The 17,191-nt window shown below is 40.4% G+C and overlaps 2 protein-coding genes across 3 annotated transcripts; both read left to right on the top strand.

Annotated features, from left to right (window-relative positions):
• Positions 1–5,144: 5,144 nt before the first annotated feature.
• On the top strand, positions 5,145–8,298 carry LOC125371995 (solute carrier family 10 member 6-like). The gene is made up of 3 exons (XM_048380773.1): positions 5,145–5,386; positions 6,026–6,230; positions 8,290–8,298. Exons 1-3 carry the CDS (start codon positions 5,145–5,147, stop codon positions 8,296–8,298), a joined length of 456 nt encoding a protein of 151 aa, XP_048236730.1.
• Positions 8,299–12,621: 4,323 nt separating this feature from the next.
• LOC124145016 (ileal sodium/bile acid cotransporter-like) lies at positions 12,622–16,936 on the top strand. Of its 2 annotated transcripts, XM_046514651.2 has the most exons (5): positions 12,622–12,725; positions 13,496–13,629; positions 14,217–14,487; positions 15,035–15,239; positions 16,166–16,936. In XM_046514651.2, the coding sequence occupies exons 2-5, from the start codon at positions 13,533–13,535 to the stop codon at positions 16,610–16,612; spliced, it is 1,020 nt and encodes a 339-aa protein (XP_046370607.2). In that variant the 5' UTR covers positions 12,622–12,725; positions 13,496–13,532; the 3' UTR covers positions 16,613–16,936. The 2 variants fall into 2 exon arrangements, with proteins under 2 accessions (XP_046370607.2, XP_046370606.2); XM_046514650.2 differs by lacking the exon at positions 12,622–12,725 and having other exon boundaries at positions 13,203–13,629.
• Positions 16,937–17,191: the final 255 nt, after the last annotated feature.

The raw sequence follows: 17,191 nt of genomic DNA, 5'->3' as shown, positions 1-17,191 counted from the left end.
GGGGTTGGAGAGCAAATTTCAAGATGTGATGGTCGCGCCCACACTGGTGTCAGCGATGTTACCGAGAGTGTGACGAAGGTGTCACGCGCTGCCTCACAGCAATACGCTAGGCCCCGTCTCTCATATCGCAGTTATGAGCTTGGCGCAAGTTTACGACGCGCATATGGAGCATACACAAGATTCAATAAGCATACTTTCCAATTTTTGGGCAATTGGCATGTATTTAAATAAGCTTTGCTGTTTTCAGTGTTAATCAGCAATTTCGACTTGTTCAATTTCTGTGTTTGTAGTTTATTGTCGCTCGGGTTGTTGCAGCTTATTGTTGTTATGATCGACCTTGTAGGCCAATTGATATGTACAATCTTTCTCAGATCGCCCTCCTATTCAGAAAGGGGACAATGTTAATTCTAGCTAAATCGGTTTCACAACCGGGGTTGGACTTGTTAGCACTGCGTGGTAGGGTAGATTTCTGTATACTGAGTTCTACATAGATTTATGTATGGCCTCATACTACAAAGACCCCTTTAGCCTTAATTAATGGCAGCGAAAATATAGGAACATTCGTGACCAACTCATGTCATTCCAGGGCAAGCTGTATGACGACTCGTGCACCTCTAGAAGGATTTCACATTGGCGTATGGACACCAGAGTTACACGTGTTAATGTGCCCCGTGGCGGTGAATAGCGATAACCATGTTTTCGTATTGGTGTCCTTCAACAAAACTTCTTGATTCTGAGTGGTCAAATTTTCCAATTGACATCTCTAAATTGAACCTTTCACACAAAAACTGTGTGTATGAATACATCGATCTATACATAGGCTACATATATCGATGCATATAACAATGGCTGCCGATAACCCATCAGAACTACATTCGTTCGATATCGAAACATTATCGGATATTTTTGACGAGCATTTTGACGCAAAGATCTTAACCTTGGCTGGTTCGAGGATGAAACGAAGGTGTATCGTTTGCACACAAATGATTACGTTTATACAACTTTTAAGGACACGTTCGGTAATTTTCTCATTGAAACAAACGAAAATAGAATTAAACCATAAATCATTAGAAAGGTCCCAAAAATATCTCAAGCGCTCGGGCCCCAATTAGAATACGGCGTATCGAATCTCCAGCGACTGGCTGTGTTTGTCAAACCATAACTTTTAGTTTTGATACATCTGCGAAACACATATATGCCAAATAAAATCACTTATGTATGACATGAGATGACGAGTTTATGATACCATAAGTCGGTCTCGGTAATTTTTGTGACTAGCTATTGCTACATTGTGTTTAATCAATCGGCTACTTGCACATATCACCATTAGCATAATGCTTGTAAGACAGTTCTTTTTTCAAGTTTGGTAAGAGGTGAAAATCACACGGTGCCAAATCTGCTGAATACGGAGGAGTTCAAAGCTTCGGTAATGCATTGTAGTCACGGCGACAATAGCCTGATGCACGGGTGCTTTGTCATGGTGGAACAACGCCCATGTTGTGACTTTTCCCCGCAGGTATCTGAACAGACTTGCATAATATTGGCCATTAATAGCCTGACCTTTTTGGGGGGCAGTTCGCCAGTAGGACTCCTTTGGAACATTAGAAAACCGCAGTCATAAGCTTCCCATCTGATGGAACAGACTTCCTTTTCCGGAGGATGCGACGTCAGATGGTTACAAATCGCACAATACAATCAGTTGGGTCTGCTTCAAAACGACATAAATTCTCACGAGAGAGGCCTATTGTATTGGCTATGTGACGTGTGGTGAGTCACCAATCATCCATTATCATATTTTGTATTTTATTAGCTGATCTTAGATCATCTTTGGAGCTCTCTCTTCTCTGAACTCCACCAGACTCCCGTTTGAATAGTATGGAGATTATTTCCTGTCATTAGATTCCAACTATTCTGCCACTGAGTAACTATACTTTGGTTAATAGTAGGCCTAAAATCAGAGAAGGGTCGCTTGCAATCCGAAACTGTATGATCAAGGGCAGCCTCAGCTCTGGTGTTAATTAATATACCTACATGTACTGGTAACCAGCAGAATACATCATGATTGTGTGTAGCTAAACAAGTGTGAAAGTTGTCACAAAATGTCACAAATTAAAGGATGATCAAATTTAATGTGGTTAAGAGCTTATTATGGCTTCTTTAATATTTGAATTGGCAATGTGGTTTAATGCTGAGAGTCTTTGCTTCAACTCTAAATCGAAGTCGAACAGAGCATATGTAATGTCCTGGTACTGATGTTTTGATATCATTAAATCATGTTCTATTTTGTCATCATAGCATCAGTAAATTAACATTTGAAAAACTTAATTTATCAGTTTAATGGATATCTTAATTTCAATTACAATTTGCACCACTGACATCATTTTCACAATTGCCTATCGCCTCGCTTGAGTAACTGCAATCATACACGTCTTGTTATCGATCAGTACGTATTGAATAGTTGTCCTTAAAGTGATTGTTCGTAATCTCCGCTCCATGTTAATCCGACGATTCCCATGCTGATAGGATTCTGATAAATTTCAAAAACAAAGTGTACGACTATACGTGAATTATAGCGTCATATCGTGTTACCATTTGTTAGCAGCTGTTGAAATAATGTGCATATTATCATTGCATTAACATTCGTTTTCTACCTGGACTTGAGCTTGCACCATAGCTTGTTGTGTGAGTATTTTCTTCCCCATACAATCATAGTATTCTGTCAAAAGTATATTATATATTATATATTGTTTGTCCAAATCCTTAATGGTTTCATTATTACAGCTAACTAGTCACTTAATGTGTAGGCCACATACCAACAGGCAGTTCCTAATACATGTTATGGCTCACAGACCAAAGTGGAACCAAACACTTCTGATGTAGACACTATGTGGATTGTCTATAGGAAAAAAGGGGTTTGTTTAATGAACGTGTGTGCCTTAAATGTGCGGTATTGTGACACTATTCAGTAATATCAAAGTCGATGTTTATATAATCATGTTGACCACCTTGGCGAAGTGGAACCAATACAGCCATGTTGAGTGTAAAATTGGTGAGCGATGACAAGGACTTTCCTTCAAACACACTAAATGTGGTCATTATAAAGAACAATATATATTGTTCTTGATAACGGCAACGTATAGTTGCCATTATACGCTATGCATTATAAGTTGCCACACTAAACGTTGCCATTATAAATAACAATATATATTGTTCTTTATAATGGCAACGTATAGTGTATTTAAAACAGTCCTTTTCACCGCTCACCACTCACTATAGTAAATATATGTACTGACAATCTTTTACGCATAGACATTTTGGTTAAAGCACACTCACGAAGGGATCAGTTATAGCAGACAACGGATCTGATGGCAAATTCACCATGAACATTCATCAATAAGTGGAGTAAACACGTACACATGTGCTGTTCTGGACATAGTCTGGATATAAAATCTCATTACCCCAATTAAGTCTACTTAAATTCTTTGAAGTAATAATAGAAAAACCCCACATTTCCTCAAATTATCGACTCACTAATTCCCCAGTGACAACAGTATGGATTCTAAAAGGATGTTTGCCTATTGTTTAACGCCGCACTCAGCAATACTCCATCTGTAGGACGGCAGTATGTAAATGACAATCCACTGATTGACATGAGCATCGATCTACACAATTGGGATCCGATGACATGCATCGACCAAGTCAGAGAGTCTGACCACCCGATTCCGGATCCGAGTGTTTACAGATTGCCATGATGTAGCTTGAACAGTAGATATCCGGGCTTCGAATCACGTTTTTTCAACCAATCGGATAGCAGCACATACTCCGATGAGACACAACAGTTAACCAAACAATAATTGACATGCAACGTTGTGTTTAGACAAGTAAGTAAGTAAGTAAGTAAATTAGTAAGTAAGAAAGTAAGTAATCTCGTACATGATTTCAGCGGACGTTACCAGCCAACTGTGGACGGTTCTGTGAAAGTGAGAACAGGATGATGAATCTAACGTCATTCAATACAACCGACGCGGGGAACGTGACTTCCACTGGGGAGACCAGTCCGCTGAAAGTGGCAACAACAGGTACAGGGGCAATATGGACACTGCCTTCACACACGGATGCTCCTCCTTAACTTTGTAATGAAATCAGGATTTTATAATTGTTGCGGGATAAAAAGGAAAACATCCATTATCGCATACTCTCTCTATCCTAACAGGAGACGATGTCAAATGAGCTGCTAAATATCCTATTAAAACAAATAGAGTGCCTTGTTACCATAATATTTTAATCCTTTTTCCATCATTGTTCAAATGTGTCGCAATAAGGTCTTACCAGTATTAACATAAGCCATGAAAGGAAGCCAATATGTGAAGTCAAAATTGTGAAAACCATCTTCTTTTGATTCTGCATCCTATCCCTGCATCCAACTGAGTCCTCAGGCTTACACTATTCAAACACATTGGGAAGAAGGTTAACATGGTTAAGAAACTTGCATGCTTTGAAATTTGAGATATATGAAACTTTGAAGGGTTATATAGTAGATTTGGGCATTTTGATTATGAAGATGTTGAAAATTGTTCATCTCAAACTGAATCATTTTGTGGTAACCACCTTATGTACTTTGACATCCTTACCTTTGATCTAACGGAGAACAGCATTCGGCTTTGATAGTCGACTGTTGGATGGGGCCAGGGATAAGGTATTTGCGTACCATGATATGAATTCTAGATGTGCAAGAAAAGATAATCGTATGAATATATGAATAGATCCGGGGAACATCAGATCAGAGTTTACGATTTCAATTACTGAAGGTTATGTATTCTCTCTGTCCCGGTTTGTGTATGATATTAAATATAACATGAGACAAACTGTTTTCTGAATTACAGTTGAGAAACCTTGTTGGCGGCCATCTTGTAAAAATGTGATTGGTCCCTCATCTAGAACTACTTTGTAAAGCACTACTTGTCACCATGCCAAGTTTCATTCTTTAATAAAGAAGTGCACAGTTAATACTAATGCCCTATTCGGCATATCATATGTAAATAAATGCGACAAAACCCGTACCGTAATAATAAAAAATGTCTGCTTAAAGAAGCCCTTTGATGTTGATCTAACCAGCGGCACTGACAATTTGCCTTATCTGCATAATGTTGGGCGTCGGAGCCTGCATCCAGCTCAAAGAATTATGGGCTCATCTGAGACGGCCATACGGCATCCTCATCGGGGCGGCGGCACAGTTCATCCTGCTGCCTCTGACGGCGTTCGGTCTGGCTCATGCTCTGCAGCTGCCTCCACGGCAGGCGATAGGGATGCTGATCATGAGCTGTTGCCCGGGTGGATCCACCTCTAACATGTTCACGTTGTGGGTGGATGGAGACGTGCCCCTCAGGTCAGTGGGAGCCAGTATAGGACGTTTAATGTATATATTGTTAAGAAGCCATGTTCCTTCGTCTACATGCAGTTTTACCACAATGTGTGATGTTACATATCCATTCGCCAACTCGCATCATGTATGTTAAGGTTTGAATATGATAACATTTCGATATGTGGGAACCTTTCAAAGTCCACAGAAAAGCACACCCATGCCAAATATAACCGAAAACATACTTTCTAGGTGGACCCCTCCCCCCTCTCTTGTTTAAAAATGCTGAATCCGCCTTTGCATACTTAATCCTGTAGTGATAATACAAGAATACTTAATCCTGTAGTGATAATACAACGACAATCACTTTCTGAGAATTGAAAGACATTTATGAAAGTCGTGCAAGAAGCTGAAGGGCGTTGACCCCAAACCGGAAACACTACCAACTAACCTCACAATGATACAAATCTGTGTTTCTCTTCAAATGTTATTTCCGTCCTTAGTTCAACGCAAACACACTGCTTACCTATCATAAGGGACGTGAACTGATTCATCCATATATTTTGTTTGGTTCCGATAAGACGATCTCTTCCTCGCTTACGTTTGCGGACCCCTGGTAAACAACGTGTCACCAGCATGATTTAATAATGAATGCCTTTTTTACAGCCTTGCAATGACCACAGTGAACACGGTATTGTCGACCGGATTTCTGCCCCTCAATCTTCTTATCTATAGTCGCTCTTGGTCAGACAAGACAGCGGTTATACCTTATGTCAGTCTAGCACAGGGAATAGCCCTGATGCTTATACCGACAGTCATAGGTATCGCAGTGCGTCACTGGAGGCCGAAGGTTGCCCTGTACATGATAAAGGTGAGTATGGTGTCTAACAGTCAGCAATGTTTTAAGTCATAGTCAGCACTAATGCAGCTAAGCACGAAAGCAGCTTGATATTACGAAGTCTTATACTAGTATAAAATTTGGGAAAAAATGCCCAAACTTTGACACAGACTGCCCTTTGCCTGTAGTTACCTTAATGACAATTAAAAGCACTTCCGTTTTACAACAGCCGGACTGAGAAAAGACATGCCAAATGCAGTGCAACATCAAAACAGAACGTCCCATATCCCTAGCTGCAACAAAATAAGCTAACATGCACATTTATCCTGGGTTTGGACAAAAACATGTTTTAAAGCAAGGCATTTCTTAAACAAAGTTCCATGCGTCCAGCTACCTTAATAAGAAAGATATATGTGCGAGAGTAAATATGTTTCCCCTGAACATATGATCTGTGGAATTGATATACCAGGAGTTTTGTTCCTGTGGAATTTTATTCCAAGGTATAGTGTTCCACAGGAACTAGACTCCTGGTATATCGCTTCCACAAGAAAAACTATTCAGGGGAAACATTATTACCCTCACATATGCACTTCCAGTTTGCCTTTATCCACCCACATGCTTGATTATGTGAAAAAAACATGCTCGAAAACATGGGCGTTTGCTCTTACATAAAAACACAGACGCCGCGATATAGCTGGAATACTGTTAAAAGCGGAGTTAAACCCAACTCATTCACTAAAAAACACAGAGGGTTGGTTCAGAACACAACGAAACAGCAATCTTGCAAATGGCCATTCATGTAACTCGACCTTTAAAAGGGCACCCAAAAGCTGGCTAAGTGTATGGCCTGGAGAGGGAAATTGACCTTCAGTATCAGTGACCGGGGCATCAGTCATATGAACCAAAAATGTGTCCCTTGGTGGAATTCAACCTGACAAAAAAAAATTAAAAAATTGCAAATACTATTCAGAAAAGTAGGTCACCTACCACTAATATCATACGAATGATTGTCATTATTTGTTATACATATGTATTCAAACCCCAAGGATGTCGTGTACCAAATGACATACTGTAAATGCTCTATTTACGGTAAAATTCAGACAAAGCAAACATTAAAGCACCGCCATTTACACTGGGCAGCTGATAAAGGACCTACTTTGCCCCGGATGTTCCCCCTAAACATTCGTCAGTAATTCACCTGGGATAAAGAATAACAAAGTATAACACATCCATTCTTATAACGAAGGAGGTGGAGCGCATGTCTTTTCATGGCAAACTGTGCAATTGACCAACCGTCACTCCATGTGGGGATTCCAGGAGAAGCGCCGATAAAAGATGAAGGGCGGTTCCTAGATCTGACCTGCCTGACTGTGCGTTAATGATAACCCCCGAAAGCAGTCAACAACTGCATTGCCTAGCCCAGACACGACCATAACTTTAAAGCGGCGTAAAACAAAACCCACTCACCTCTACACTATTGTGAAATACCTGATTGCCAAAAATATAGTTCATTTTCATGAAAAAAGTGTTTCAGGTATTTCGACCGCCTCCATGGTCTAGTGAAAAAGGCAATCTGCTAGAGACAGAAAATACGTTCAAAGAGCATGGTACTTATTCTTATCCTGCCCGGCGCTCGACTGTAAGGGATAAAACAAGGACTGATGAACCCCAACTGACCTCACCTTCAGACTTGTATGCAAGTACATGTCCAGAATACTCCCATAAAAGACATATGTTTATATCTTCTTCACCTGTAATCTATATTTTTATTTTTTGCAGATGGGCAGCATTGCAGGAGTAGTGTCGGTGGTAGTAGTCACTGTACTTACCAGCCTCCTCTACCCTTTCATGTACAACTCCTCCTGGAGGATATACTTTGCAGTTGTTATCCTACCATTCATCAGTTTTGGGTTCGGGTACACCACCGCCTTCGTCGCGAGGATGCCACATTACAAGTGCAGAACAGTTGCTTTGGAGACAGGGATACAAAACTTCCCTTTTTGCATGACCCTTTTAACCTTGACATTCAACAAATCAGAAATGGGTGAATTGTCCTTGTATCCTCTGTTATTTGGTGTGTTTGTAATTGCAGAGTCAGTAATCTTGACTGCAGCATATAAGGCTGGCTTATTCATATACAGTAGGATGTCAAAGCCAGATGGGTTTATTTCTGTACCCAAAGACAATGCTGTACATCAGATGGACGAGATGAAACAGACTTGTTAACATTTGGGTCAGTAAGACACGTTTGCATTTTATCTTCTGATTTTACGAATGATTCTACACTCGTTTTATCAGAACAACGACACTTTACATAAGTTCTCTAGAGACGTATGTTTTGAACAAAGAGACAAATGTCAGACTGGGATAAATTAATGGAAAAAACAGACCGCATAACCCCAAAACTGATGATGCATTGGAGGACCAACCGAATGTGGGGGTAGTACAAATTTGATACTGGGTACACTCTAGACATCAATCGCTGCCTGTCATTGCCTTCGCAGGTATGCAATGAGAGCACGTATTATGTTCTGTGGACTGATCTGCCAGTGCTGCAGAGCAAGAAACAAGTCAGTATATTTGACATGTTATGTGTGAGTCGTCTTTGGATGGCAATGTAAACTTTCTATTGAATTTCTTTTGAGGAATTCTTGGGCACACTCTGACTATTTGTTGCCTGTCAATAGTATAATGTTCGGTTCATGAACGTCACAAGTTGGGGTTGTAAAATTTCAGTTCTATACCGCACGTTAGTCAATGCACCCGCGACATGCATTATCGAAACGGCCAGTCTGCTGTACATGGAGTTATGGGGCGTAGTGTTCGATATGCCGTATATACACCCTTGCTTGTGTCTGCCGTTTGCAGAAAGTAACAGGTTCTTCTCCACCAGGGTAAAGTCCTAACAATTATAGTTGATTACACTAGTGTATAAGTACAGATTAACGGCGTGTTACATCTGCCAGATTTAGGTGCACGAATCACAGCTTGCCTCAGACAGTTTTATGCGGTCAGACTGAAGATGCAGAGCATGCCAGTAATGGCGAATGGCGGTAGTTGGGCAGTTATCACGAATGTACAGGTACTGTGTACGGGTCGTCATCCTTGGCCTTGGTGTCTGGGCCTATCAGAGACACACCCGGTAGTGGTGTATCGCATCGACATCTTATTGATGGTCGCCCTGAACATATTCGTGGGCAAAGCTACATCCTGCAGATTTAACCCTGCGTCCAGTCGTCCAATGACATGCTGTATAGGTTCGTTTTGAGTGAGTGAGTGAGTGAGTGAGTGAGTTAAGATTTGTAGTCACATCGGCAGTATTTCAGCCATATCGTGACTACAACAATTTAAACATCAAGACGAAATATGTTGTAGACTTTTTTAAACCTGCCAGTAAAGGACAGTAAATTAACTAGAGCATCACATAAATATTTAAAACTAGTTTGGAATCATAAAACGACATCACTATACATAACAAAACATGATAAAAACAAGCTAGAGATCGCCAGCAACCAAAGTTAGGCCACCTTACGAGAAACCGTGGGGACTTACGATACTTCTGATTCCTGCACGATACCCCAGCAGGATTTACACCGTCTCTTCACCCGCCAATTAAAGTCAATTAATACTAACAAATATACTACGATTAAAAATGAGATAGGCCTAAATGTGATTTGAATGATGTGAAAGTTACGTACCCTCTCAAGGGGGACAGTAATTTATAATTTATCAGTACTTTAACCCCCTTCAAGAATACAGCAACTAACAATCTTAGTTGCAAATTTAATCTACCAATTTTAAAACGACATATGCAATTTTACAAAACATACTAATCACAATTTTTTAAACAATTCAATTTCCTTTAAAAACGCAGTAATTATATGAGAACTAATACTATTGAAAAGATCCTTGATAGATGATGATTTGAAATAGTTATCTCTCATCACAAGGAATGCAAAATGGAGGATCCTCACCTTTCAATAAATATTCATGTGTATAGCTGCGACATCGTCGCATTATGACCCCTTCAAATCTGGACTGACAACCCAAATAAGTGTAACCGATAGTTTTATTTCGTGTAATTATTTATACCTACTTGGGTGTCCCACATCTCTCTGATGTAACATCTAATAACAGGTTTATAATCACTGTATGGGATTGAGAGGAGTGGCTACATATCCTATTTATTATATATTTTTTGTGTAGGTGTCTACAGGGACGGTTCACCACCCTTTGTGTTTGCGACTTGAAAAGTAGTTTCGTGTTTGCAAAATCTTAACCAATATAAACAAAAGTATAAAACAATATTAAGGGTCACGAAAATTCATTATTATATATTTAGATATGATTATATACAAAATCAACTTTAACAAAAAATATTCTTCAAAACTAGGAGACCGCTGTTGGAAGCGAAAGAATACACGCTGGTCAAGAAACAAAAATGGCGCTTTGCGAAACGAACCGTCTCGATTGACGAGTTACAATGTATAACGAAACATTTTCGAGAGAATAACAAACGGCAAGACATGATATTAACTCAACACATGACCACCTGTCATTATTTTGCCTTGTCAATGTGGAACTAAGTTAACGTAAAAAGGAAGTCAACAGTTTGTGTATTGGCTAGACACTTACGATAGAGGGGGACAATTTAAGGGGAGAGGCTGTTGTATGACAATAGTTCCGTCAAAGTGTTATGTTCACTGCAGTGAAATATCAAGTGTTATGCTCACAGCAACTTCACTTCTCAACTTCAGAAAACTCAGAAATGTATAATAAATGACACATTTTTAATAGCCTGAAAACACGAAAGAGAGTCTGAAAATATTATTACTGCTTATGCTTAGATTAGATTAGATTATGCCAATTGATACTGCCCTGAAAATTGAGGTGACATGTGGTAACCTCGATGAGATGGTTCTGGATCCTATTATGGTAGCGCTGGCAACTGTGCACCATCCTTGGATCGATCCATCAGTAAATATAAATTTGTATGTGTCATATATATTTCTCAGTTGATTGTATTCTTGTTGATAAATGAGTTTATCGGTTTGTGATTTCTTTTGTTTTGTTAATGTCTACCTCCGGCTTTACCAGTTGCCAAGGAGGCGAAGACAACAGGCGGTAAGAAGTTATTTGCTGAAGAAATGGCAGTTTTTTATCCTTATTCCAAGAGGGGGAATAAAAGGAGATTTATTTTGGTAAAGTTCCTCATAAAGGAAATGAAAAACGCAATCGTATGCAGGATTAGATTGATTTGAAGATAATATACTGTAAGGATAATTTCATACGTCGGAGTTTAAGTGATGGCTCGTCAGCCTCTACATATAAACTGTTAACTGTATATATATAGATATAGAGATAGATAGATAGATAGATATAGATATATATAGTACACAATAATCTTGGACGCGACGTTAAACCCAATTTCACCACACCTCACCTCACCCAACTGCGTGGATCGATGCTCATGATGTCAATCACTGAATTGTCTGGTCCAGACTCGATTATTTACAGACCGCCATCATATAGCTGGAATACTGCTGAGTGCGGCGTTGAACAATAAATAAACAAACAACCTCAAATGTTCTCTGCGGTTGTGTTTTGGTAATGTCTGCTCGTTTCTGCAAATCAATACAGGCTAACTGTCGCCTGTATCTATGTTTTCACCTTCAGTAGCAATAATAACTAGTTTCCCCAGATATTTCCAGTGTAATATTTATGTTTTATGAGTATCATTCATACATATCTTGGGAGGATTGGGGTGAATGGTTAAGGTCCAAACATGTTCCATATTTCATGGTGCATGTTCCTCGTGAAGATTCGGGTTGGAATTGGTCTTCATGCAACAAGCTGTTGCTTGTCGAAGGAGGCGACTAACGAGACACCGGATCCATCGGACATGTCACCTGTTTGGAAATGTTTGGATTTATATATGGTGTCATGAATAACAGGGGGCATGGGTGGCCCAGTCGTCTAAGGCGCCGCGATTCGCTGTGCAGAGTTGCGTCCCTTGGGCACGCCAGAAACCTATGATTGTGGGTTCGAATCCCGGTTCGCCCCAATTATATTTCTAGGTTTGTAAGCACCATACCCGTGCTCGTGGGTTTCACCGAAGTGTTAAACGTCTGAGACCTGCATCACTTCGGGCTTTCCTCCCACATTAAGCTGACACGCCGTGATATAACTGGAATACTTTTAAAAGTGGCGTTAAACCCAACTCACTGACTCACTCATGAATAACATTCTTCCAGTGCATCAAGCTGGCGGGTCAAATATATATAGACAACGGGGCATTGCTCACTTGGTTGTTATGTCACACCGACCTAGAATGTAAATATCAATAGCAGGAGAAATGTCACAATAAGTGGGCAATTATGTCACCCATGCCTTGATGCAGAAAGGGCAGTCAAACCTCGAATGACCATCCCTCACATGCCTATTGTGGTACAGAGGCTGCAGGTAATTATCCACGACTTGACAGGGATATTCTGCTACTTCCGAGTCCCTCATTTAACAGGAAACAAGGTCTGTACGTGAATAGTTCACCGTTATAAAACGCTTTAATAATTTTGTCAATTGCCGTCAATTTCTACAAATTCTATTCATATATGAATGAGTGTAAGAAACAGTTTTGCACTTAAAATGCGATATATTAATCGATAATATGTGTGTAATGTAACCAATGCGCGTATATTAAACCATTGGTGGGAACTGTTTCTGTTTCACGCTCACATTGTCACTACCTTGTCTGACGATATATCCTGTCCATAAATTATTTCCTTTCTTTTGTTGAGATAAATGCAATTTTATTGGAGTTTTAATGTTTCAATCATATAACTGTAAACTGTAAACATTGGTCAACAATGATACCTGCAACGAGTAAATAACTGAACCGAGAGTATGATTGGCCAATTAGACACTAGCAACATGGGAATAAATGCACAGTACTTTGATGATAATGAAACAAATTGTAAAACCTGCAGACTGAACAGACTGAATAACCTGTCAACGGAGAAACATACGTGGGAAAATTGACACCTGCAAGGGCAGGATGAGTATTATCTAGACCCTAGCACCAATAAAGCACGAGCGATATATGTGGACCCTGCTTATCTTGAATGACCGAGACACTGGAAAGATCTTTGTTGTGTGGACCATCCTGGTCCCTTCACTCAGTAGTAGCGCTGTGCGTGAGAATTAGGTAAATGTTCACTCTTATTTAGACTTGTTCCGGTACACGTCAAGTGTCAAGTGAACTATGGCTACCTGTGTGTCAGTCTAGTGCCTGGTTTCAGTGGATGTCCTTATGAAGGTGTGGACAGGATTATCAGGATGACGAATGACGGCAGTAGAGAGCCATGGAATACGACTGACATGGGGAACGTGACTTCCACTGGGGAGACCAGTCCGCTGAAAGTGGCGACAACAGGTATGGGAAATATGGACACTGCTTTGACACATACATGCTCCTCCTCAACTTAAAGTTATATGTTTTACTCATTACCAAGGCTTAAACGTCATAAACACGATATGACATGTCATGGAGTACTAAGTCTCATTAAAATGAGATCATTTACTCTGATCAATGCGAAACGCCTCTGCGTCAAGATTTGACCACACCTCCAATAATAGGTCGCGTCGGCTGAACCCTAGGCGAATTTTGACCACCCAATCTAAATAGATGATGCGTGGGTTGTTGTATTTAGAATTCCTCAGAAATCAGAGCTTAATATATATGTTTAATCAGAGTAAAAGGACTTGATTTTAAGGAAATTATGAATAACCTACCATCTATGTTTTCTACAGATTCAACAGCTGAGCCATTTCTCGTACCACTGAGATACTAGGATTGCATTCAAAACAGATAGTACAATAATATGATCATTATTCATGTCATGGCAAAACTATGCGGGATTCCTCCTTAATGTCCCTGTTAAACATGGGTGGGTGGGGGTACATTTACCATGTGTGCCAGTATAATCTATACAATGAAATATTTCATACGCATCAATCTAGTGGTACTGACGACAAGCCTTATCATCATAATGTTGGGCGTCGGAGCCTGCATCCAGCTCAAAGAATTATGGGCTCATCTGAGACGGCCATACGGCATCCTCATCGGGGCGGCGTCACAATTTATCGTGCTGCCTCTGACGGCGTTCGGACTGGGCCATGCTCTGCAGCTGCCTCCACGGCAGGCGATAGGGATGCTGATCATGAGCTGTTGCCCGGGTGGATCCACCTCTAACATGTTCACGTTGTGGGTGGATGGAGACGTGCCCCTCAGGTCAGTGGGAGTCGGTACTAGAGGGTACTAAATTCATAGGGTTGGATGGAGAGTGTGTGAATGGGAGGGCAGTTTTACGCACTCAGCAATATATGATATTGATTCGCTTCAATCCTCTTTGGTTTCCTCAAAACTTCACTGACATCTGGTTATATGGATTGCCATGGAGGCATGGCGGATACTCTATATTTGGCAATCGCAGAAAGGTTTAAATTGGCATCTTTGATATGTGCTTGCATACGAATGCCAATTGGTAGAAAAACTTGTTGTTTTTTAATATGAACTCTGGTATTGGGGATATATCTGGAATATTGCTAAGAACGGCGTAAAATCTAGCTCATTCACTGGTGGAACTTGATGATTAAAATCATATTTGAACCATAGAAATACACAAAAGGCTAATAAGTATCTCTCGTTCGGTGTTCCGGACAGTAATAATTATTAATTATTTTTTAATGTGCCAGCAATCACTTATTTTGGCCGATACAAGGTATGAAGGTATTTCTAAACGTGTGTAAATTTCACCTTATATTCTATATTGTTACAGCCTGACAATGACCACAGTGAACACGGTTTTGTCAGCCGGATTTCTGCCACTCAATCTTCTCATCTATAGCCGTTCTTGGACAGACAAGATAGCAGTTATCCCTTATGGCAATCTAGCACAGGCGTTTGCCATGATGCTGATACCGGCAGTCGTAGGTATAGCAGTGCGTCACTGGAGACCAAGGGTTGCCGTGTACATGATAAAGGTGAGTACAGTGTCAGTGCATCCCGAGGCAAGAAAGTTAACTGACTGTAAAAGTCCAGTTTCCACCCTTGCCGAACTAGGCTGGTATTATGGAGTAACATTTTGGCTGGACTAACGAGTCTATGCATAGTCAAATCACCGAAATCGAAATCCGGTTCGTAAAATTTTGTGCAGATTTCTGTCGATTGCAGGATTTGCAAAGCATATGCACCGCCAACTCGTTGTCAACAGATTCTTTTCAAGTCTTTTCATGTTTTTAATCAAGGTGCTCACGTGATTTGATGCACTTCGCTTTGTGAGACCCGTTTTATCACAATATAGATCTTGATTGTCGATCAGATCGTTTTGACTGGGCGCCGCCATTAGGATTGAAGCAAATGCAAGTGATACGAGAGGTGGAATCTGATTGGTCCATATGAGAGGCTTAGTAGGGACATAACTCGTAGTAACCACTGGTGGCGCTACGGTCGAGCCCAGGAATTCCAACCTGGTTCGGCAAGGGTGGAAACTGGACTTTTAAAGTCAGTTAACTCCCTTGTCTCGGGAAGATGGTGTCAGTGCTGCTTTATGTCTACAAAATCTATCAATCAGCAAATACACGGACCTGGCACATGGCATTCGTTAATGTGAGCAGTTGAGTTGATACGGATGGTCATCCCTGGTGGCATGAACTCATTCCTTTGGAACAGAGGCAGCATTGTGATAAAAAATGAACCATTTCTATAGTCAGCTTCGGATGAGGTGAGGGTTACAATAAATCCTTGTATATCCTTGACATGTGGAATAACTGATCAATTATGAATAAATGTATTTTTAAATGATTACCATCTCACTAACTTGAAGTAGCTTATTGAGAAATATTTGTAACTGTTCATTTGAGAATGGTACATAATCTGTTAATCTTCAAAGTATTTTAATGTTTTGCAGATAGGCAGCGCAGCTGGGGCAGTGTCAGTTGTAGCGGCCATGACACTCATCAGCCTGCTCTACCCTTTCATGTACAACTCCTCCTGGAGGATATACTTTGCAGTTGTCATCCTACCATTCATCAGTTTTGGGTTCGGGTACGTCACTGCCTTCATCTTCAGGATGCCACATCATCGGTGTAGAACTGTTGCCATGGAGACTGGAATACAAAATTTTCCGTTTTGCATGACCCTACTGACCTTGACATTCAACAAGTCAGAAATGGGTGAATTGTCCCTGTATCCTCTGTTATTTGGTGTGTTTATTCTAGTGGACTCAGTAATCGTGACTTCAATGTATAGGGCTGGCGTCCTCATACACAGTGTGGTGTCAAAGCAGGAGGAGTTTACCCCTGTGTCCACAGACAGCATTGAACACCAGCCAGATGACTTAAAACAGTCTTGTTAACATTCGAGATGTAGATATTGGCTCAACATCCATTTTGTTTGATACAACAAAACTGCTCTCTACATTATTTCAGTAGCGACTAGTGCATTTAGGTAAGATCAATTTCATACAGCTTTCGTTAGGGCTGAAAATACACTTTGTTAAGACAGGATACATATATATCCATATTAAGATTGCGATATGACACAAGAAGCGATACATACAAAACTCACAACTGGGCTGTACAGTTAAATCACCCACCCTACAGCCCAGACTTAGCCCCCAGTGACTATTTCCTGTTCCGGCAAATGAAATCTGCCCTACGTGGAAGAGGCTTCCAGGATGACGAGGACATAAAGGCTGCCACAGAGGCGTGGTTAGAGGGCCAATCTGCGGATTTCTATGAAAGTGGCATTAAAAGTTTGAAGGACAAATGGAATAAGTGTATTAAGGTGAATGGAGATTATATTGAAAAATAAAAGTGCAAAAGATATTCTGCGACTTGGTCTTACATTGAGGTTGCAAAACTTATTGAACGCCCCCCATGCGAGCAGAAAATAATAGTGTACGGTACGTGTTCATACTGTTTTTAGTGTTACC

Source organism: Haliotis rufescens, unplaced genomic scaffold (genome assembly GCF_023055435.1).
Source record: "Haliotis rufescens isolate VD_foot unplaced genomic scaffold, xgHalRufe1.0.p SCAF_1, whole genome shotgun sequence".
In the NCBI taxonomy this organism is placed as follows: Eukaryota; Metazoa; Mollusca; class Gastropoda; order Lepetellida; family Haliotidae; genus Haliotis; species Haliotis rufescens.
Note: the sequence above shows the minus strand (reverse complement) of the source record. Positions and strands in the feature narration are given on the sequence as shown.